This window comes from Rhododendron vialii, chromosome 4a (genome assembly GCF_030253575.1).
Source record: "Rhododendron vialii isolate Sample 1 chromosome 4a, ASM3025357v1".
Lineage (NCBI taxonomy): Eukaryota > Viridiplantae > Streptophyta > Magnoliopsida > Ericales > Ericaceae > Rhododendron > Rhododendron vialii.
The window spans coordinates 39,769,285-39,792,590 of NC_080560.1; the positions used below are offsets into that span (position 1 = coordinate 39,769,285).

Consider the following 23,306-nt stretch of genomic DNA (forward strand, 5'->3'; position numbering starts at 1 on the left):
TATTTTTGTGCAGAGGAGTGCCATTAACAAAAAAAAGAGTGACAAAATAATTTCCCCACGATAACTCTTTCAACCTTGACTACAGCCAAGTATACAAATTTTAGATTTTCCATTTGTAAGAGCATGTACATCAAAGGAGGTAAAAAAGTTTTTTCTCTAATTTGGAGAGGAAAAACACAAAAATAGGTCTGCACCAGATGAGGTAAAATGGGAGGTAAAATACATTTATGAAAATTTCTCTCCAGTTTTACCGATCAACTATAGCAAAGGTGTACAATAAACAAGTATTGTTTATCTCTCATCCTCTCTCTTCCGTTTCACTTCTTCCAGACCCTCACCACTACTCCCTATTGCAAATGTATTTTATTTTGTTTAATGGAAATAGAGAAAATAAAAAAGAGTCTGCTACAGAATGAGAGGAAAATACAGATAGGTAATGTAAACAAATATAAACTTTGTAGCTAGGTATTTCACCTATTATTGGTGTACATACTCTGAGAGAATGCTAGTAAGCGGAATCCTAAAGGTACCGATCAATTGGGTGCATAGCGGGCCCCACACAGGGTAGGTACCAATAGTCGGGTTGTGCTAGTTAAAGGGGCAAGATGTAATTAAACCTCCAATCCATTACTGCTAGAACACAAGTCCTATTTGGGTTCCTCGAAACAAAACCACCGCAGGTGAGAGCCTCCTCACTCTCGCCACTCCGCAAATCCGAAGAGAGAGAGAGAGAGAGAGACGATGATGCAGTGGATAAATGCGGTGGAGGTGGTGAGAATGGGGACGAGGGGGATGTCGACGACGGTGGGGGCGGAATCGGGAGGGATAGAGTTCGGATCGGTCATGTTTTTCGTGTACGCCGGATTATCGTGCGTGCTCGTCCTCTTCGCCGGAATTATGTCCGGACTAACCCTAGGCCTCATGTCTCTCGGCCTCGTCGAGCTCGAGATCCTCCAGCGCAGCGGCACCGCCACCGAGAAGAAGCAAGCAGGTATCCATGAACATTGATCCTCTGTACCGAGGAATCTCGGACCACTCGATCGCATACAAATTTGAAAAAACAAAAAAGAACTCACGCAAAACCCAACGGTCCGAGATTCCTCGGTACATTCATCCACCTCCCCACCTCTCTCTCTCTCTCTCTCTCTCTCTCTCTCTCTCTCTCTCTCTCTCTCCTTCCACAATTCTAGTATATGCTAACGATATATACATATATACATATATATATTATAGTAGAGTATATATGTATGTATGTGTATCATTAATCTGTCGATAAGGCTGAGTTTTGTTATCTTCTAGGGATCACCTTGTTGTCAAGGCCTAAAATTTAGGAATTCGGTAACAGGTTCGAAACTAGTTAAGTAATATAAATACTCCCTCCGTTCCAATTTGTTTTCCTCTTTTGGGAAAGTGAGTTTTTATGGGTAGAATGATGAAAAATATAATTGGTTTTGATTTTCTCAATTCGCCCCTACTTTATGCTTGACATGACACTCAATGTAGAAAAGGAAGGGTGAAAGAGCAACGTTGCCCAATTTTTTATGTTAGACTTTTCAAAATGGACATTCATTTTGGGACATCCATAAAAGGAAAGAAGGACCGCAATTTGGGACGGTGGGAGACTCCTTTGGTACCAGTCCGTAGGGGCTTTGCTCCGGCTTTTAAGTGGGTCCTGCTAGCGGACGGTGGAATTGGCCCCGGGATTAGTCGAGTTGCATGTAAGCTGGTCTGGACAGGTTGAATTATAGAAAAAAAGGGTGAATTTTGTTGTGTGTTAACTTTATCTTCTTTGTAATGAAGCTTATTTTGCCTGTTCAAAAAAAGAAAAATCAAGCTTATTCATCTGAATTTGTTGTCATTGTTTTCAAAAAAATTGTTCGTACTCACAACATGGATGTGAAAGTGAAAGAAAATGAGAGCCAATTCTGAAAAACATTTGGAAAAAAAAAATTGAGCCAAAATGTGTCTACGTTTTAGTTATTGTCATTGGCAGTGAACTCTTTTTATAGCTTTTGTTTGTTAGTTTATGTTTTTCAAAGTCGAGAAAAATTAGAAAAGCAAAGAATTAGACTCAAAACGAAAATAAAATATCATAAAAAACAAACATAACTTACATAAGTCAAACTTGGTATATGAGATCCATAATGAACTTCGGTATCCCATTAGATATTTTGTGGTGTTGATCAGAGTCATTTATTAGAATGAGGTGAAAGATTTGGAATTTTGAGATTAAATTCATGTTTTGGGTAGGTTTGTTGAGGCGGTGAAGATATACATGATGAAATCAATGGACTGTGTTCTGATTAATATGAAAGCTGATGTGGGTTGTATTAGCTAGATGAGTTGATTATCCAAATGATGAAGTGTTGATAATTAAAAAGGAGAAGCCAAGAAAATCAAAATAGTGCTTTTAAAAAATTAATCTTTTTGCAGCTTTTTAATTAGTTTTCTGCCTGAAAGCAGACACATTGGCACATCTTCCAATACACACCACACACAAAAAATGTTGCGACTAAAAAGCCGTAGCATACATCCTCAATAATAGAGATAGCAATGCTAGAGAAACTTGTACTAAATTCAGAAAGAAAGGTTCTTACGCTATTTGAGTGATTTAAATTCTTTCTGAACTGTTGAGATATGTATTTGAACTGTAATTTTTTCTCTCAGTGAAAGGCTGATGAAAATACAAAATGTTTTCTTACTTGTGTAAGGATTCTCAGTTAGGAGATTACAGTTAATTATGAGTTCTATTTTAACTATGGTTTGACCAATTTGGTGATAAATAAGGCTAACATTATGGTGGAACTTCAAAATCATACTCAGGGTTAGAGATATTATAGGGAAGTAACTCGAAGGTGCTGGTGTGAGGAGGGTTTACAAAGTAAACTATTAAAAGTCTTGCTAATTTTGTAATAACTTATCAGTTTTAGGTGTTGTTGAAACTGTCAGATGTATTACGGGATTTTTTCATACTTACATGAGTTGCTCAGGGAGGAACTAAATGAATGGTGATGTTTACAAATATTGGTTTCTCAGTAATACACCCAACAATGTGAGGGAGTTTTCAAATATTCTCAATCTGACAGTATACTATAACAACTAAAATTCAGAATCTGACATGGTAGAGGTTATAATTGTCAAATAGTTACAACATAGAGGGAAGTTGTTTACCATTAACATGGATAAACAAACATCAATGATGCATATGAGTTACCAATTTTGGGAAGTAGAAGGTACTAATCTGAGGAAGATTAGGAAAGACATTATTGTAATTATTTGTTGCAACAATGTGTGATATTAGTTCAGGTGTTGTCAAGCCTTCAATTATTGAATGTTTCTTTTGGAAAACTTTTTCTGGCTGTTCTTATGGCTTGGACTTAATCATGTTATTTTTCTGCATTCAGCTGCTATCCTTCCAGTTGTCCAGAAGCAACACCAGCTTCTTGTGACTTTGCTCCTGTGTAATGCATGCGCTATGGAGGTGAGTAGATGAAAGTGATTTCTTAGTAAATCTTTAACATTTTGTCTGTCTGCAAGTTAAATTGAAGATGTGATAGAACTATTGTTAAATGACATTATGCGTCATTGGTTGCTGTTAATTTAGGGTATTATGAGGGGTGAAGTGGAGATGGATCACAGAACTGACCTTTAGGTGATTCTAAATGGTCGTAGAACTAACCTTTTGCATCACCAAGCAATGTATGAATCTTTGTTTTTTGTTCAAACTCATTAGATTTGTGCAATCTTTAATGATTTATGCCATAGGAAAATGGTTTTGCGCATATGTAAATGAAAATGGAAAAGAAAAAGGAGAAAGAAAGTTCATAAGTGAAAGAAAATGAGTACTGAACCGTGGTGTTTTCTCTCCAGAAAAAGAAAAAGAAAAAGAAAAAAAACCTTGGTACTGCATCCTGAAATTTACTTCTCCAAGTATGAGGTTAATACTCAATGAAAAGAAAGAAAGTTCCAAAGTGAAAGAAAACGAAAGATTTACCTTGATGCTGTAACCTTAAAGTTATATGTCTAGTTATGAGTCTAGTTTTCACCTTTTAGAAGTAGATGGAACTCGCAAGAGGGGCCAAAAGGTGCACGAGTTTAGGTTTTCATTTCTGTGAATGTGTGCGCGCGCGCGCATGTACTTATACACACAAAACACGCGCATGCTCACACATATATATTCTTTTCCACTTTTTCTTACACACCTTTGATATTTGAACTGTGTTCTTGTTAACATACTTTATAGGCAGATATGATTCGTCCTCCAGCTCGTGTTAGTTCCCCTATTATCCTTAACTACTACATAAATAAATCTAAAAGGGTTGTTTCTGTGATGGCAGTGAGATTGCTACATAATTTTTAACAAATGACATTGGAATTTTCTGAGTTGACTACAGATACATGTACGAAATGGCATTGGTATTGTTTATCCAGTATTGTATTCGTTGAGATCTTCAGACCTACTGTATGAAAATTAAGCTCTACTGATAATTTTTTGCTTTGTTCCTTCCACTGTGCAGGCCCTTCCCATATACCTTGATAAGCTTTTCAATCAGTATGTTGCTATTGTGCTCTCTGTGACTTTTGTCCTAGCTTTTGGAGAGGTACATTGTATTGCATTATATAATTTGGGGTCTTTCTGTTTGAACCCACACGGTGAACAAAGGAAGTTGATCATCAAATTACCCTTCTGTTATTAGGTTATTCCCCAAGCAATATGCACCAGATATGGACTTGCTGTAGGTGCAAATTTTGTTTGGCTCGTGCGCATTTTGATGATAATTTGCTATCCTATTGCTTATCCTATTGGAAAGGTATGTGTATATGTATGCCAATATGCCATTACATAATGTAGTATTGCTTTCTAAGACTAAATTGCTAATTCGTCATGGCCTGATGGAATCTTAACAATTTAGCATTCTCGTGGCACCACATGGCCAAGGAGTGAAGGCAATGTATATTGAATGGTACCTAGGCCATGCATATGGAATGGTAGTTTGACAAGTGGTTTATTAGTCTCTCTTTGGCCTGGGAGCCTAAATTGGTCTATGGGCTCTCCCATATTGTTGCAAGCTCGTCTTAGGGGGAATTGGTTGCCTCATAATCAAACTGTCCCCACAACTGGAAACAAGCCCTTGTGAAGGGCTATTAGTAGGAAATATGTCTCAAAGAATGAAAAACTATTTCTTGGCATGTGCTGGGTGTAGAAGCTTCATGTATATATAGAATAGGAGCCTAGGTACAGGGCATGGTGCCGCGTGGGAACTACCAACTCTAGGGTAGATCCCTGCTTCCTCACTCGCTCCTATGACGATAAGTTGGGCTATTGACAAGACAAAAAAGTGAGAATTATGAGTGGACTCGTTCATGACAAGCTTCAGTGACTGGCAGTCGAGCGAAAGTTGAGAGAATTTGGTCTTGTATGATGAAGAATGGCGACTGGTGGGCAGGGAGTGATGCGGTTTTGTTTAAACTGAAAGGCATTACAAGGAAAAGAGGAATCTTGAATTATGTGGATTGACGCCATAAGAAAGGACATGGTGGCCCAGCTTAGCAATAGCCATGGCTCTAGATTGACTAGAAGTATGCGTGGAACTCCTGTATAACTGTGGTACGAGTTATTGTATAGCTGTAAAAGTATGTGCAAAACTCCTCTAGTATGCATGAAAATCTCTATTTGACCTTATCGATACCACCTTTTACCCCATGAAAAAAGAACTATATAATGAATTGGGTTGTTGACCTTTCTTGCGCATAGGAATTAAGATGAATACGACACTTGGACTCATACGGTCATACCTACATCCAAGTCCATGTAATATGGGCGTGAAATCAATAGTAATTGGAATATTGGTTTAATGGTATATGTACAGCTATTACCACTTCGAGTACTCCTGAATGATTGAAAAAAGGAAGTTTTGTACTTGCTGTTTATATTTGGTACGTTAAGAAAAGAGAAAAGAGGCACTGAACACCTATTTCTGTAATAGAAAACAAAGGAAAAAGAAATTTTACTGGAAGAAGAAGAGGTGATGTCTCCCCTACTTCTCTACAAAACCTCTTTTTCCGGCCGTTGTATACTGCCATTGTAAATGCTTCATTTATTTGGACCTCAGTTTTATGTTTTTGTGCACCATATTAATTAAATAAGTGTAGATGCCATTCTGCAACTATATCTGAAATCACAAGTTAATGTTTCCCTTCATAATTCTTCTCATGAACACTTGTGCTATTGATATTCTAACAGTTCACGAATTTTCTTTGGCTTTAGCTGAACTGCTTATGTTTCTCCAGATTCTAGATTGTGTATTGGGACATAATGATGCACTATTTAGACGAGCTCAGCTGAAAGCTCTGGTCTCCATCCACAGCCAGGAGGTAAACTTAACCCAATCAGAATTCTTGTACATGTGTCGTTCACATTACTCTCTATACACTATGCAAAAGGTTTGGAAAATGCCAAAACTACCAATTACTGAATAATGCCATGAATTCTCTTTGCTTTTTTGTTATACTGTAATATGGTCTTTCCTCGTTTCTAGGCTGGTAAGGGTGGCGAGCTCACACATGATGAGACAACGATTATAAGTGGAGCACTGGATTTAACCGAGAAGGTGTGGACTTGAGTTATTATTTAAATTGTCATTAATTGTCTTTTTCCCAATCTTTGCGTGAGAATGAAGCAACAGTTTTAAATTCTTTATCTTGTGGAAGTAGGAAGTAGAAAATGAGAAATATCTCTCTTATCTTTCCATTCTTGTCTTCTAGTAGTTTTGAACATGATAAAAGATGAAACTCTGACTTCTGCATCTATGTATTTCTTTTTTTTGGTCAAACGGAATTTTCTTCCGCATCTATGTATTTCACCCTTGGCATAAATGGATTCTTTTTTCTGTGTATAACTATAAAGTTTGAGAAGATTTTGTGGAGGCTTCGGTAATTGTCTCGGTAATATAACCGGACCACCATCAACCGAGTCCTCATATTGACATGGGCCTGTGTATATCTTTCTGTTTACTCGCTCGGCGTCAAGTCTCCTGTTTACACTTCGGTTAGTTACCGAGGTGTGCATTCCGTTTGGGTCTTTTGGCAGAATGCAGCATAGCAGGAGGGGACCATGAACGATACGTGGCGAAAAGGATCATCTGCCCATGTGCTTCATAACCGTCTTATCCCGTGGCATCATCTATGAGGTCACCAAGGGCGGTTACCTAAGCGTGACCTCCACGCACTGGCTTGGAGCCCAAGTTAACCTAGGTCTATAAATACAAAGGGATATTCATCTTTGAGAGGTATGCCATCTTCCCCTAACCCTAGACCTAAAAGCAACTCTCCTTACATCTAACTTGATCGTCGGAGGGTCACAAGGCTATTCCAGCCTTAGTGACTTGTTGCAGGTCCAGCGGCGGAGGAACGGAGCAGCGGAAGTGAAGTACAAGTTCAGGCGAAGGTCCCTCCTCCTAAATCGAACCCTTACAATTGGCGACTCCGCTGGGGACCTAGCCATCCTTTCAACTTTCACTTCCCCCCATCTGCTCCGTTAAAACATCCAGAATCAAACATGGTGGAGATCGACGACGCACATCACGGTGGTACCGCCCACGGGCTCGGTTCCCTCGTGGACCACAGCCTGGCTTCTGGAGGAGCGGCGGCCCATGGAAAGAACCACATATCCATCGGAGTTGGCGCCGGAGCATCAGCTCCAGACGCAGGCCCATCCTCCGAGCTCCACTCCTACATCCGCCATCTCGAGCGCAAAATCGATGATCTCACGACGGTTGTAGACCGCGACAGACACGTCCGAGACGAGTTGGCAGAGATCAAACACCTCCTCATCTCCCCATCTCATTCCTCCAGGAGCCGCGGCGGAAGAACAAACCGTCGCACCCCCCCACGCAGTCACGAAGCCGGTCACCTGCTAGAGCACAGATCCCGTCCTTCAGTCAAGGATCGTCTTGAGTCACCAAGACCGGTGGACACACGAGCCCCAAAAGAAACATCGCGCAGGGACCGTTCTCGCTCTCCTGCGCAACTTCGAAGGAGGCCATCGGCCTTTGACAGGCTCGGTGGTGGGAGCGTCTCTGCCTCCTCCACCCACTCCGTCCTTGTGGGCAGGACAGGCCGGGAATCTACCCCTAGCCTCACAAGGGCATCCAGGGGAGATGACGGCCTTGTCGAGATCCAGACTAGAGGATACCGGGAGCGCCTGAAGGGCCCCCGAGCCAGAAGTCCCATCGTCTCGCACCCCGGCGGCGCAAACAGCAGGAGCCCGGTCACCGAGCGCCTCGAGGCTTCCGCTCGGGATAGCTACCGACATCATCGCCAGGAGCGTTTTCCCAGAAAAACGGTTAGTATCGATCCAAAGAGAAAGGAGCACGAACGATTGGACAAACTCGTCCCCAAGAAGCGTACAGCGACTGAGCGTCCAGACGGCCCCGACCGTTCGATCCGACCTCATCGCGATGCGCGACTTGCACGACTCTCGACCTCTCCATTCACAAGAGAGATCGACTCGGTTACCCCACCCAAAGGATTCTCCCAACCCAAGTTCGCAAAATATGACGGCAAGACCGAGGCGTACACTCATCTGGTCCAGTATAAAACCGTCATGTCTCTATTTTTTCGGAATGAACCCTCGGACGATGCTTTCCTGTGCAAAGTGTTTCCAGCAAGCCTCGGCAACCTGGGCCTCACCTGGTTCAATCAACTCCCGGCTCGGTCAATCTCCTCGTTCGATTCCCTCTGTGACGCCTTCATGGCACGGTTCGTAACGAGCAACAAGCACGAGAAGGAGATCGACTCCCTCTTAGCCCTCCGTAAGAGGAACGACGAAACGCTTCGGCAGTACGCCGGCCGTTATTGGGAGTTGTTCAATGAGATAGAAGGTTGCGACGGTGTCATCTCTGCCCGAGGATTCAAGCTCGGTCTCACATCCCAGGACGAGCAAGTCTACGACGACCTCGCTCGCCATAAGCCGAACTCTATGAAGGACCTTATGACTCAAATCGAGAACTGGTGTCAGCTCATCGAGTCCAAGGCAGAGAGAGGCATCGGGAAGCCTACAAGTTCAAAAGCGTTGAACACTTCGGTATCCATACCGGCCTCCGCACCTATTTCAACCCCGAAGAAACAGGTCAACACGATCAAGCAGTCGCCGAGGAGGGGGCCGAAGCCAAGTGACTTCAACGCAGAAAAGACCGTCTTCACCATTCCCATCTACCGGATCATTGATCAAGTGAAGGATCAGCCCTTCTTCTCCTTCCCCAATCAAAAGCTCGGAACCGAAAATGGGAAAATCAAGAATCCCATCGTTCGATGCAGCTACCATAGCGAGCAAGGTTACTTCACCACAGCATGCAAGCCCTTCAAGGCCTACTTGGAACAGCTTGTTGCTGGTGGCCACCTCGGCAACTTCATCGATCACGAGAAGACGACGGCTCGGACACAGAGGACCGAATCACATACCGAGGAAGAGGTACAGACAATCAACGTCATACACGGTCCCTTGAACCCCGAAGCCGCCCGAGTCATCCGGGCAGAATTGAATGAAGCCTCCTCCTCCAAGCAGGTCATGCTAGTTGGCCCCGAACCGAAGCGCCCCAGAACCGACGATGGCTCCAAATGGACGATAACGTTTACCGAGAAGGATCTCGACCGCGTCCAGCTTCCCCACAACGACGCCCTCGTGGTCACGCTACGCATCGGAAATTTCAACGTCCGTCGCGTCCTCGTAGACCAGGGCAGCTCTGCCGAAGTCATGTACTACTCCCTTTTCAAGGATCTGAAGATTCCCGAAACCGACCTCCGTCCATCCGAAGTTCCCCTTATCGGCTTCAACGGAGCTCCTGTCTGGCCCATCGGTATGATCACTCTTCCTGTCCGTGCCGGCTCGGTAACGCTTGAAATAGACTTTGTGGTGGTCGACGTCCCTGGCCCTTACAACGCCATTGTTGGTCGAACCTGGCTGCATAGGCTTAAAGCGATTGCCTCCACTTATCACCAAGTGGTACGTTTCATCGGCACTAACGGGCACCAGGAAGACCTATACGGAGACCAGACCGCGGCCAAGCAGTGCTACGTCAACGCTGTCCGAAGCACCAAACAGACCCCCCGGGTGAATCTCATTGAAGCACCAGAAGCCCCAGTTTTGGAGGACGTCGGCAGATCCCCCGACGACAAAACCGTCGAAGATGTGGCCACAATCCCAATCACCGAGGACGGCTCCCGCTTCTTCCTTGTCAGTTCCTCACTTAGTGACACTGATCGGAATGAGACGGTAGCTTTTCTCAACCGAAACATTGAAGTGTTCGCCTGGACTCCCTACGAGATGCCGGGGCTCGACCCCTCTTTCATCTGCCACGAGCTCAACATCGACACAGCCAAGCGACCGGTCGTACAGAAAGCACGACGGTCCTCTCCCATTCACTCCGAGGCCGTCATTGAAGAAGTCAACCGACTCCTAAACGCTGGGGCAATCAGAGAGGTCCAGTACCCCAAGTGGTTGGCTAACACCGTCGTAGTCAAGAAGAAGAATGGCAAATGGCGTGTCTGCGTCGACTACTCCAACCTTAACGATGCCTGCCCGAAGGACTTCTTTCCTCTTCCCCGAATCGACCAGCTTGTCGACGCCACCTCTGGTCACGAGCGACTCAGCTTTTTGGATGCGTACCGGGGCTACCACCAGATCGCCATGAGCGAAGGCGATATCGAGAACACCGCCTTCATTACCCCCCACGGGATCTTCGGTTACCTCGTAATGCCCTTCGGTTTGAAAAATGCCGGAGCAACCTTCCAGCGAATGATAACCAAGATGTTCGAGCAATTACTGGGAGACACTATGCTGGCATACATTGACGACATGGTGGTTAAAAGTCTTCGCGCCGGTGATCATCTAACTCACCTTGCCGAAGTCTTTGAGATACTCAAGCGCCACAAACTCCGCCTCAATGCCGAGAAATGCGTATTCGGCGTCAGCTCCGGAAAATTTCTCGGCCATCTCGTCTCCCGGCGCGGTATTGAGGCCGACCCTTCCCAAATTCAAGCAATTGATCAGCTCTCGGCTCCCCACAACAAGCGCGATGTTCAGCGTCTAACCGGGATGGCTGCTGCTCTGAATCGGTTTATAAGTCGCTCCTCGGACAAATGTCAGCCATTTTTCGCTCTACTAAAAGGCAGCCGACGAAGCTTCAACTGGACAGAAGAATGTGACCAAGCCCTCCAGCGACTAAAGGAGTATCTTTCCACGGCTCCACTCCTCGTCACTCCAAGGGACCAGGAAGACCTGTTCCTCTATCTAGCTGTCTCCCCGCACGCCGTCAGCTCGGTGCTCGTCCGACAGGAGGGTCGGGAGCACCAGCCAATCTACTACTCCAGCAAAACCATGACTCCCGCCGAGACGCGCTACCTCCCCCTGGAGAAGCTCGTGCTCGCCCTAATCTCAGCCTCCCGAAAGCTTGCCCCGTACTTCCAGTCTCATCGCATCATCATCCTGACCGAGTTCCCCCTCAAATCTCTTCTCCGAAAGGCCGATCTCTCCAACCGAATTTCACAATGGGCCGTTGAGATTGCCAATTTCGAAATCCACTTTCAGCCTCGGACAGCAATAAAGGCTCAGGTTCTGGCTGACTTCATCGCAGAGCTTACACCGCCCAACGTATCTGCTTCGGCACCCCCTCCGAGCACCGAAGCAGTACTCCAGGCCAACCCTAGCACAGCTTGGCAGCTCTTTCACGGAGATGTATGGAAAATGTACGTCGATGGCGCATCCAACAGCCGAGGCGCAGGTGCGGGCGTCGTTCTTCTCTCACCCTCCGGTGTCTTGCACGAAAGCTCCTTCTCCATCAATTTCCCAGCCTCTAACAACGAGGCCGAATATGAGGCGTTGATCTCCGGACTCAAGACTGCCGAAGCCATTGGCATCGAAGAGCTCGTCGTTTACAGCGACTCCCAGTTGGTGGTTAATCAACTCTCTGAAGAATACGAAGCTCGGGATGACCGCATGCGTACCTACCTAAGCGCCGCTGTCCAGCTCATTCAACGCTTTAAAGCAATCAGAGTCGAGCATATTTCAAGGGAACAGAACGCCCACGCCGACGCCCTGGCAGGTCTCGCTTCGGCATTCTCATGCACTGGGCACCGATCCATTTCCTTCAATTCTATTGACAAGCCCAGTTTTGAACTCGAAGACCTACAGAAGGAAGTACTCAACATAGAGCTCGGTCCGAGCTGGATGGATGAAATCGTCCTTTACCTAAGGGAAGACTCCCTTCCCACCGACAAAAAGGACGCCCACCGACTCCGCAACAAAGCTGCCCTCTTCTGGCTCAATCCCAACGGCAAGCTTTACCGAAGATCGTTTACCGGGCCGTACTTATTGGTTGCACACCCACATCAAGTTCCGGGCATTATCGAAGAGCTTCACGCCGGTGACAGCGGTTGTCACTCCGGTGGACGATCGCTCGCCCACCGAGCCCTCACTCAGGGATATTGGTGGCCGACAATGAAGAAGGACGCTGAAGAGTTCGTCAAGCGTTGCAAAAAGTGCCAGATGTTCGCTCCCATTATCCATCAGCCGGCCCGGGACCTGAGCCCTCTCACCAGCCCCTGGCCCTTCTCCCAATGGGGCATGGATATCGTTGGAAAGCTCCCAGTCGCTCCGGGTGGATTCAAGTTCCTTCTAACCGCAACAGATTATTTCTCGAAATGGGTCGAGGCCGAGCCCCTGGTAACCATCGAAGAAACAGACGTCATCCGCTTTGTGTGGCGCAACATCATCTCACGCTTCGGTGTGCCGTTCGCCATAATTACTGACAATGGAGGGCAGTTTACAGGACAGAAGTACCGGGCTCTGCTTGACGAATACGGTATCAAATGGGACACGTCCACTCCGGCTTACCCCCAGGGCAACGGACAGGCTGAGGCGGCAAACAAAGCAATTTCATCCGGGCTAAAGCGACGACTCGAGTCACGGCGAGGAAAGTGGGCCGAAGAGCTGCCCAGGGTACTCTGGGGCTATCGTACGACGCCTCGGCGATCAACCGGTCGCACACCTTTTTCCTTGGCATTCGGAATGGAGGCGGTCATCCCACTCCAAGTCGGACTCCCAACAATGAGAACAGAAAATTTTGATGAGTCGGTCAACAACACCACCATTGCTTCGGACCTCGATTTAGCCGAAGAAGAACGGGACAACGCAAGGATAAAGCTCGCTTCATACCAACAGGAGGTTGCAAAGGGTTACAACCGAAGCGTGCGCCTCCGGTCGTTTAAGCCTGACGATCTCGTTTGGAAAAAGGTGGTGGAGAAGTCCAAAAAGCGAAAGTTAATGCCCAATTGGGAGGGTCCTTACCGAGTTCTCAAGCACCTCGGTTCGGGTAATTACAAATTGGAGAAACTGGATGGTTCCCCCATTGCTAAGTCATGGAACGCCAACAATCTGAAGAAGTTCTACGGATAGTGCTCGGCCACCGAAGCCCGTTTTGTCCTTATTACGTTGCATTTTCTTTTAAGAAAGTTTTGAAAGCAATCTGCTTATGTATTGACAATACCCTGAGTTTTAATGAGAATGCTCTTTGGCACTATTCGTACACTGATTGTTTAAATTACTTATACTTGGCCTATTCTTGCCCGGACCATTTTATACCGACTTCAGGGATATTATTCTCCCATAGGTGATGCCCTCGGAGAAAAATCCCCACCAAGTCGCCCGGGCCTCTTCGGTCGTCTAAATTTCTGGTCACTCGCTGTAAGGATACTCGGCCTTTTTCTCCGAGCCCCTTACACCGACCCATCAGAAATTTCTCACTGTTCGGACTCGCCGCGTCACGAACCTATGGCAGAAGCCATACCACTTCATTACGCCGGCCTACGTCCCTAGCAGTAATACAATCCCGCGCCTGCTCGATAAGCTCATTTCTATTAATCAGCAGGGGCGTGCAATGTCAAAAGTTCATTACAATGAATGGTTCTGATTCGGTCCTACTATGCTGGGGCTTCGGAACGAGTCACTTTTTCTTGATTGAACATCTTTTTTATGCTTGGCAAAACGATTCGGTTAACGCTTCGGTTAAACTTGTTTCTACAAACTTTTTAAGTCCCACCGAAGCAGGGGCATCATAACCTAAGGAGCAAACCAATCAAACAAGCATTTCAAAGATAACATTCAAGAAAAGAAGAGCATTCATTCACGAACAATAAACAAAAAAAGGTACTACTTCAAGTATCAAACGATTACAATCCCTGGAACGGCAAACTCCAAATGTCCGGAGCCGTCCAGTAAACCGACCATTCAGGCAAAAATTAAAGTACTTTTTCAGAGCTACGAAATATAAAGTTCCTATGCTTCATCAGGGAACAGGGGCGCTAAGGTCAGCTGGCTCCTCGGTCGCTTGGGGCTCCTGGTTCGGCACCTGCTCGCTTTCCTCCTCCGGTAGCACGAGCTCTTCAGGAGGGGGCTCAGGCACGGTTCGAAGCTCCGAACCCTCTGGCAGAGTAAGCTTGCTTATTAAGGCCTCGTGGCCGTACCGAAGTCTGTCCAAGAACCGATCTCTGAAAAGCTCGGCTTCTATCTCCCGGACCTGCTTCTTATATTCCACTCCGGCAGCATCCCAGCCTTCATCGTAGCCTTTGTTCCGTGCAAACTCGACCTCCCGAGCTCCAGCAGCCCTTAATGTGTCAGCATCCTCCTCAGCTTTTTTGGCCCTCCCTTCGGCAAGTACCCGCTCCCGGTCGCACCGCTGAAAGTCGGCTAGGTAGAGGTCACAAGTCTCCCTCGCCACTTTTAGGTCGTCCTCTCTCTGAGCAAGAGTCTTCCTCAGCAGCTCCATCTCCTGCTCTCGTGCCTGGCATTGTTCGTTCACAGCGAGCACCCGAGCGCCGGCCTACCAACACAATTAAAATTGATCAAAATTCCAACAAAACGATCAAAGGAGTAAGAAGAAACTTTCAGAAGTAACTTACTTTCAGAAGTGCCTGCGCTATCTCTCCTGTCAGATCCACGGTGCACCCCTCAACAGCCCGGGCATCCTTCGGAAGAATACACGATCGAAGCAGCCCAAACGCCGTCCCAATGTTAGAAGACGCGCTATTGGCGTGATGAATTAGGCGCCCCGAGTAGTGACGAACCTCGGGGGCCCAGGGGACCTCCCTCGCCGGAACACGAGTCCCCGTTTCGGTTCCTCCCCGGCTCTCCACATCTCCCTCATCTCCTCGGGTCCCCGTTTCTTCTATCAAGATCGGCTCCCCGCCCCTTCCTCGTCCGAAGCTTTCCTCCTCGGTTCGAGCCCTCTTCTCCGGAGGCTCCTGAGGAGAAACAGGGATCACCCTCGAAGCTCCAGCCCCCGGTGAGCCTATCCTGACGCTGGCACCCCGTCCTCGTGGCCTTTGGCGCCGAAGGTTGAGCACTTCTCTTCCACGGCCGCTCATCTCTCCACTAAGTCCCGTCCTTTCTGGGGTCTCCCGGTCGATTTCTTCTCGGATCACGCCTCGGGGACCAGAATCACCAACTTCGTCTTCTGTCGCCCCAGCTCCTCCTCTCCTACCTTCTCCTCTTCCTTGGCTTCTCCCTCGGCCACGTCCTCGTCCCCCTCGAGAGACTCCTTGCTGCCTCGGCTTCTTTTTCAAATAGCCGGTATAAGTCGGTTTGTATCCGAGCAGTTCAGGTGCATACCGACTCGTGATAGGAATGGCGTAAGCAGCTGTTATTTGCGCTCGGTTAGCCCTTGCCCGAAGCTCTGCAACGATTCCCTCGGCTGAAAGATAGAGAATGGAAGAATCAGTATACAATGAGGAAAGAAAAATGTGCAAACATAATAAAGCTAAGAAGATGCTTCTACCGACCAGGAGCCCCGGTTTCGAACTGAACTGTGGTGGCTGTGTCCGCGCTCTCCCCGGGCCCAAACATAAAATTCCCGGTGACCGACACATAAATACTCGCCCACTCTTCCGAGTCAGGAAGATGGGCGATAAGGAAGGTGTCGTATCCCGTCCTACAGGAGAGGTAGTGACGGTCGCTCTCCCGGTTAACTCCAACGAGGTATACACCGAAAAGCTCCTCGAGTCCGAACGTGAGGTTATATTGTCTCCTCAGCTCTATAATGCTCGTGATGATCCGGTAGGAGTTCACCGTCAGCTGAGAAGACGTGAGGGAGAGAGCTCGGAGAACCCTTCGGACAAACTGATGAAGGGGGAATCTAACGCCCCCCTCTGTGATAGCCATCAAGGGGAATATGAGTGCTCCCTCCCGGTGAGGAAGGTCCTTGGGATCGCTGTTCGGTAAAATGCGAACATCAACGTCATGAGGTACGCTATATACCCTCTTGAATTCAGCATAAGAAGCCGAGGAGCCGTCAAAGTACTGATTTCGGTATGGGCATGGCCTCATCGCCCTCCTGCGTCCCCGTACCTCCTCGGGGGCATCCGCGAACGGACCCGGACCTTGGTTCGAGGTACTTGGGGCCTCCATCTCTTGAGAATCAAATGTCGTCACCTCACGAGGAGCACTCGAGGGTTCAAATGGTTCAACGCAGTCGATTGGAGTTCGGAAGAACGCCCTCTCCCGAAGTGTCTGGCGAATGTCCTCGGGAATTTCGATAGGAGAAGAGCCTGAACTACCAGAACTGTCCGAAGAGAGCTCGATGACCATTCGCTTCTGCCTAACCAAGGAAAGGAATGCAAAAAACCCGTTAGCTATGTGCTCAGGGAAAAATCAATGTCTAACGCTCGATGCGGAATGGTCATCGCTCCTCGGTGTCCTCGGACAATCGTTTCCTATGAAGGTGCTTCCCTCTCGGAAGAATTTCTAAAGATCAAAAAGCCCTTTCCCTTGAGATCAAGATGAGTCTAGGTCTCGGGATGAGTTTTGGCCCCGGGATGAATCTAGGTCTCGGGATGAGTTTAGACCTCGGTAATAGCGTGAACAACGCTGGAGAAGCCCAGCGCCGCCTTGAACCAGACGGTGGCGAGCGGTTGCTCAGCCGTAACAAGTGCAGGAAAACGGCGAAAAAACTCAAAAACAATGATCAAAACATGGAGAATAAAGCAAGGAGGTCGACATACCTCAAGTTTGTGCAAGATCTCCCAACCAAAACGATCGAAATCTCGATTGAAAGCTGGAAATATACGGCAGCGGCGGTTCGACTTCAGAAGCAGAAGAAAGGGTGACGATCTCACCTCTGTCTCTCCTATTTATATTGGTAAAGATGGAAAGCTGCGCGGGAAACGAAGCGTCGAGCATTGAGCCGTTAGATCATCGACATGTGTTATCATCGAACGGCTAGTATCAAGGATTCTGCACCGAGGACAGGCGCCGGATATTCAGGCCTTAGGCATGTTGACGCGTGTCACCGAAGCGACGTTTCGTACCAATCAACTGGCATGGCACGTGCCGAGGCAGCTTTTTGATTCTAAGATCTCGGCAACAGTTGACACGTGGCTCTTCTCTGGCGCGGGTTGAACGAAATCTACCGAAGCAACTTCACCCTTCGGTTATTCTCTAAAAAGAAAGACCAAGGCCTGATGTCTCATACGATAGGATCAAGACCCTGAAGCAGAGGTGCAACGCTCCAGGGACTTGAGGGGCTATTGTGGAGGCTTCGGTAATTGTCTCGGTAATATAACCGGACCACCATCAACCGAGTCCTCATATTGACATGGGCCTGTGTATATCTTTCTGTTTACTCGCTCGGCGTCAAGTCTCCTGTTTACACTTCGGTTAGTTACCGAGGTGTGCATTCCGTTTGGGTCTTTTGGCAGAATGCAGCATAGCAGGAGGGGACCATGAACGATACGTGGCGAAAAGGATCATCTGCCCATGTGCTTCATAACCGTCTTATCCCGTGGCATCATCTATGAGGTCACCAAGGGCGGTTACCTAAGCGTGACCTCCACGCACTGGCTTGGAGCCCAAGTTAACCTAGGTCTATAAATACAAAGGGATATTCATCTTTGAGAGGTATGCCATCTTCCCCTAACCCTAGACCTAAAAGCAACTCTCCTTACATCTAACTTGATCGTCGGAGGGTCACAAGGCTATTCCAGCCTTAGTGACTTGTTGCAGGTCCAGCGGCGGAGGAACGGAGCAGCGGAAGTGAAGTACAAGTTCAGGCGAAGGTCCCTCCTCCTAAATCGAACCCTTACAGATTTAACGTAAGGTAATTTTGTGGCCTTGGCGCAACTGTAAGGTTGCCCCAGTGTGATCTGGTCGGCACGGGTTCATGTCTCTGAAGCAACCTCTCTGCATGTGGGGCAAGGTTGTGTACATCCAACCCATCCCTAGACCCTGCCGTAGCGAGAGCCTCGTGCACTGGGCAGCCCTTCTCTAATTATTATTTTTAGCTTGAACATGAGCGGAACTTCCACATATTTTATTTTATATTATTTTTTCATAGACTTTTATGTATCTTTTTGTCAAGTATCAAGTTTGAGAAAATGGCATGTGACTTTAACTTTATTATGATGCTTTTGATCTGTACATGGAGCTTCCGTAATTGTGATTTCTGGCCAAGTTTGTGGCTACCTAACTTCGCTGATATTTTTCATAAATTCTACCATTTACTCAAATTTTCTATGCAACTCTTGGGCAATGCGAATGAGCTGAGGCACTTTAGACTAAAATAAGTCGATCAAGGCTTTAGCAGTAAAAAAGTAGGAAATTGATATTTCAAGATTTGTTCAATGCTTCTGAATCACATCAACTGTCAAACGTTTTCTTTAGTATTTGTCTTGAATACTTGCTTCTTGATCTTAAAATCTTGGGGAAGGGATATAATTGCCATCAATTTTTTGAACTCCATCTGTTTTTTGACCAGACTGCTGAGGAGGCTATGACACCCATTGAGTCGACATTTTCCTTGGACGTCAACTCAAAACTGGACTGGTTGGCCCATGCTTGATATTTTATGATTTGTTTGGAACTCCAATTACTCCATCTTTTGTTTGTTACAAGCTCATGAATCTTCACTAGTATTAAATTCTAGTGCATAAATGCATATTAGGTTTCTAATGTTTTTCCTTTTTCCCAAAATAATATCTCAGGGAAGCAATGGGAAAGATACTTGCCCGAGGTCATAGTCGAGTGCCTGTTTATTCTGGCAATCCAAAAAATATTATTGGACTTTTACTGGTGAGTTTTATATCCTAGATAATAAACGATTTGAATATATCAACCATCATAATATGCATTTTTCTTCCTTGGTTGAAATTAGATAAAAAGTCTTCTTACAGTAAGACCAGAAACAGAAACCCCTGTTAGTGCTGTTTCCATTAGAAGAATTCCACGGTACGCCTGTCCATATGAAAGTTTGTTTTTTTCTTTTCAGAATTGTATCATTAAAATTCAATTGCTCGTTATCCCAGGGTTCCTGCTGACATGCCTTTATATGACATATTGAATGAATTTCAAAAGGGTAGCAGTCATATGGCAGCTGTAGTGAGGACTAAAGGAAAAAACAAAATCACCCCGGCTGGTGTTGGTGAGGAAAAAACTGAAGACGACAAATTTGCCAGTGGGGAGTCTCAACTAACTACTGCTTTGCTATTGAAGCAAGATGAGAAGCCCGAAAATTTTGTTATTGATATGGAGAAGTCTTCAAGGCCATCTACCAATACCAGGCACACCTCTTCTCAACACGTTGATACAATAAATGGATTGCCTCAGTTGTCGGACGATATCGAAGATGGTGAAGTCGTCGGGATCATCACCTTGGAAGATGTATTTGAAGAACTTCTGCAGGTAATATGCGTAGTCCATTAATGTCTCGTTTCAAAATGCACGCTCTTAAGCGTACGCCTCACACATGAAGCATTCCCCCTTTTTATAATCATTCATCTCCTCAATGGATGGCTGGGCTCATCTTAATACCAAGGCCTTTCATTATCCTTCCATAATCTCCCCATGGGAAGTCAAAATTGCACATAACATAACACATTTATTTGTTTAACACTTATTAGGAATACGAAATATCCAACAATGGCATTTATTCATTCACCAATTTTTTGGACGTTTCTATTATTGTTCGGCTACATTGTTGAAATGTTTGTGATACATTCCTTTTCCTAGCTAACCGAAACTATACCCGACCAAAACTATACCTGAGCGAAATATTGATTCTTGCTCTCAGTCTCACATGCGGGTTCTTGAGTTCATAAGGACGTGTATAATGGTGGTTTTTCTACTGATGCAGGAGGAGATTGTAGATGAGACTGATGAGTTTGTTGATGTACATAAGAGGTACTTGATATTGAGGATGTATTGGTAGGCCGTTTCGAGAGAAAAAGAAAAATAAAGAATCATGAGATTGTTTTGATTTTGCAGGATACGTGTGGCTGCAGCTGCAGCTGCTTCATCAATGGCACGTGCCCCATCTCTTCGAAGGTTAACTGGCCATAAGGGAGCGGTAAATGACTTCTTTTGGGTTTTGTCTTTTGTCTTTAATTATATAATTTTGTTGCTTGGTATACCTTGTGCACTGCTTCATTATTGCTCGACAAAGTAGCTTCATTTGATACAGAAAAGGCACGTATGCATGGGTTGAGCACACGTCACGCAGTTGAGTTAACTAGTTATCTTAGTCATCGGTAGATTTAGTAGATTTATGGTTTCTGAGCATATCATTTTGTTGAATTTAAGAGTTAATTCTTTTTGGATATTGTTGGTGGGGACTTTCTATTTGTGAGGAATTGAACGTTAAATAATAACCATGGCATTGATAGCCTTGGAGTTCCTATGGACTGTTATACCTAGGCTGCGACCCTGCAAGAGCATCAAGTTAAAACTCTGCTGATCTCATTGCTATCACAGAGAGTTAATCTCATCCGAATTCAGCTTTAATCCTTTCGTCCTCCGTGATAGTTTCATTCTGAATGTAGAAAGTTTATCATCAACGAAAGGGAAATGCTATTCATACTGCATTATCAGCCTGTCACACTCTCCATTTTGTCATCTTGTCTCTCACTAGTAGACTGCGAATATCATCTCCCCGAATAAATCTTCAGAGAAAGTAGTTTAGTAAAAGTTCCTGATGTTTTTTTTATTTCCATTTTTTTTAAACAGGTAGTTTTCTGATTGCTGTTTTGTTTAATTGTCGGAAATTTCCCAGGGAGGCCATACTAAGCAAGGACAAACACCAAAGAAGTCGGCAGAGGAAGACTCAACAAGGTTGTAAAGAGAATGATGTGAGCCTTCATGCAAAGGTGCGATGAATATGCCATTTTGTTCAATTCATGCCATTTTGTTCGATTCGTTGTGTTGGTCTCGACGATCTTGCGGAGGGAGATATTGGTTTGGTGGGAGAAAAGAAAAATAAGTCCTGTTTTGCTTATTGTAAATTTTGGAACCTCTGGCAAATTATCTATGAAAATATCATGATATATAACTGATGTCGTTACCAAATGGATTTTTTCTTGTCAAGCTTATGCTTAAGCGCCCACGGACTTCGGGTTGGTGTTGTGTAGTGGGGTGTGCACCTTTAAGCATCCGACGGCGCGGATCTCATCTCGGCAACCAACGATCGAGAGCCATTCATTGCCGAGATGATATCCGAGCCGTCGGATGCACGATCCGACGGCTCGGAGATGCGTTGCACAGTGCTGCGCACACCATTGCACAACATCACCCCCCAATTCAGCACCCACGCTAATAATCTTTTTTCGTCAATGTCTCTTGTTTTGGATGTGGTCGGGACAGAAGCCTTTAGACACTATATAAATAGAAGTTGTATAATTGCCAAGCAAAAAAAAGAAAAGAATAGAAGTTGTATAATTAGAAGGAAAATAAGGTAAATACAAGGCCGGCCCAGGAATTTGGAGGCCCTAGGCGAGATCGGAGGGTGGGGCCTTACATATTTGCAGAATTGAACAACATTAACAGAATAGTATCTTTATACAGTATATAATTTTTTTAGTCTCCATAGAGCACATAAAGAGCTTTGGCTCTGGCAGCCAAAGCGATTGCCTTGTATCCTCGTTAACCTTAGTTCAAAAATTGGAAGCTGCAAATTAGATAATTTTTGGCAGAAAAACACTTCAAAAGAAAACGTGCAGGACTCGAACTCAGACGTTCCATGTCGAGTGATATCGCCTTGTCTGAGCCAACAAAGAGTCTTCTCTTGTAATATGAACAAATTATATACTATACTTCTCTAAGAAAAGGGCCCAAAATTGGAGGCCGTATGCGGTGGCCTTGCTCTAGGGCTGGCCCTGGGTGAGAATACATGAGAGAGAGAGAGAGAGAGAGAGAGAGAGAGAGAGAGAGAGAGAGAGAGAAGGGCTCAACATATAGAAATCTAAAAAAATGATACTCCTACAATAAAAGGAAAAAAGATAACCTAAAAAGCTGATTTTCCTACAAGATTGCTGAAATGTTTTAGGTTGATGGAGCAGTTGTAGATTTTTTTTCTGTAGATAATAATGAATCCAATGCAGCCACTATGAGCTCATGAATGAATGATAGATCACCCCAATTATGGAAAGAAAATGACTCGTCCAGTCCAATGGAGGCATCACATCATCACTTATCTTGATAACTAGATAGATAAATGTACATTCCTGTAGGCATTCATACCTGCCTTAATAATTTTTAAAATTATTGAAGGATCATATCACAAAAATGATTATGTGACGAGTCACCTGATGGAATTGGTCGGTGTTATTCAACTCTTTTTTGTTTTAGGAGGAGATCAATTTCATTGCCATTAATGAATAGAAAATCCAAAACAATCAAATTACAGAGATACAAGACAATACGACACAAGGAGATAAAAGCACCCGAAACAAAACACTGATAAATCCGTAATACATCTCCGGATAAAAAACAACCGTAGCACACTCAACAATGACAAATGCGACTTGCCTACATGCCAGTGAATGTCCACAATCTGTGAAGGACACGTTGGACGTTATTATCATGAAATACGGACAGGAAATAATTCACCGTAAAAGGAGAAAAGATTAACCATTTGAAGATTTTTTTTCAGTACAGATGGGATTCATGTAAACTTCGAAATATTGATTCAAACTATTTATGTTGTAGAGTTTGAAATATTTATTTATGTTGTAGCTTACCAAAAAAAAAACTATTTATGTTGTAGAGCTCGACAGACAGAATATCTCCTTGCATAAAAATCAAAGTCGATTGGATACCTGTAACAACATGATCGAATGATATTTATTAAGTTTTGTCTTGAATCATATTGGTTATTCACTTTCTTCAAGAACAATTTAATTTTGTCACTAAGTTATCGATGTCAACCTTTTAACATTTTTTTAGAGATTCTACACGTCAAGCCTTACAACCTGAACTAGGTCGAATTTTC

The 23,306-nt window shown here is 45.2% G+C and overlaps 1 protein-coding gene across 2 annotated transcripts; it reads left to right on the top strand.

Moving 5' to 3' along the window:
• Nucleotides 1-626: 626 nt before the first annotated feature.
• Nucleotides 627-21,385, top strand: LOC131321666 (DUF21 domain-containing protein At4g14240-like). Of its 2 annotated transcripts, XM_058352551.1 has the most exons (13): nucleotides 627-991; nucleotides 3,405-3,481; nucleotides 4,518-4,601; nucleotides 4,698-4,811; nucleotides 6,292-6,375; nucleotides 6,540-6,611; nucleotides 18,804-18,871; nucleotides 19,030-19,117; nucleotides 19,200-19,273; nucleotides 19,351-19,726; nucleotides 20,178-20,224; nucleotides 20,309-20,390; nucleotides 21,093-21,385. In XM_058352551.1, the coding sequence occupies exons 1-13, from the start codon at nucleotides 742-744 to the stop codon at nucleotides 21,156-21,158; spliced, it is 1,482 nt and encodes a 493-aa protein (XP_058208534.1). In that variant the 5' UTR covers nucleotides 627-741; the 3' UTR covers nucleotides 21,159-21,385. The 2 variants fall into 2 exon arrangements, with proteins under 2 accessions (XP_058208534.1, XP_058208535.1); XM_058352552.1 differs by lacking the exons at nucleotides 20,178-20,224; nucleotides 20,309-20,390; nucleotides 21,093-21,385 and having other exon boundaries at nucleotides 632-991; nucleotides 19,400-19,572.
• Nucleotides 21,386-23,306: the final 1,921 nt, after the last annotated feature.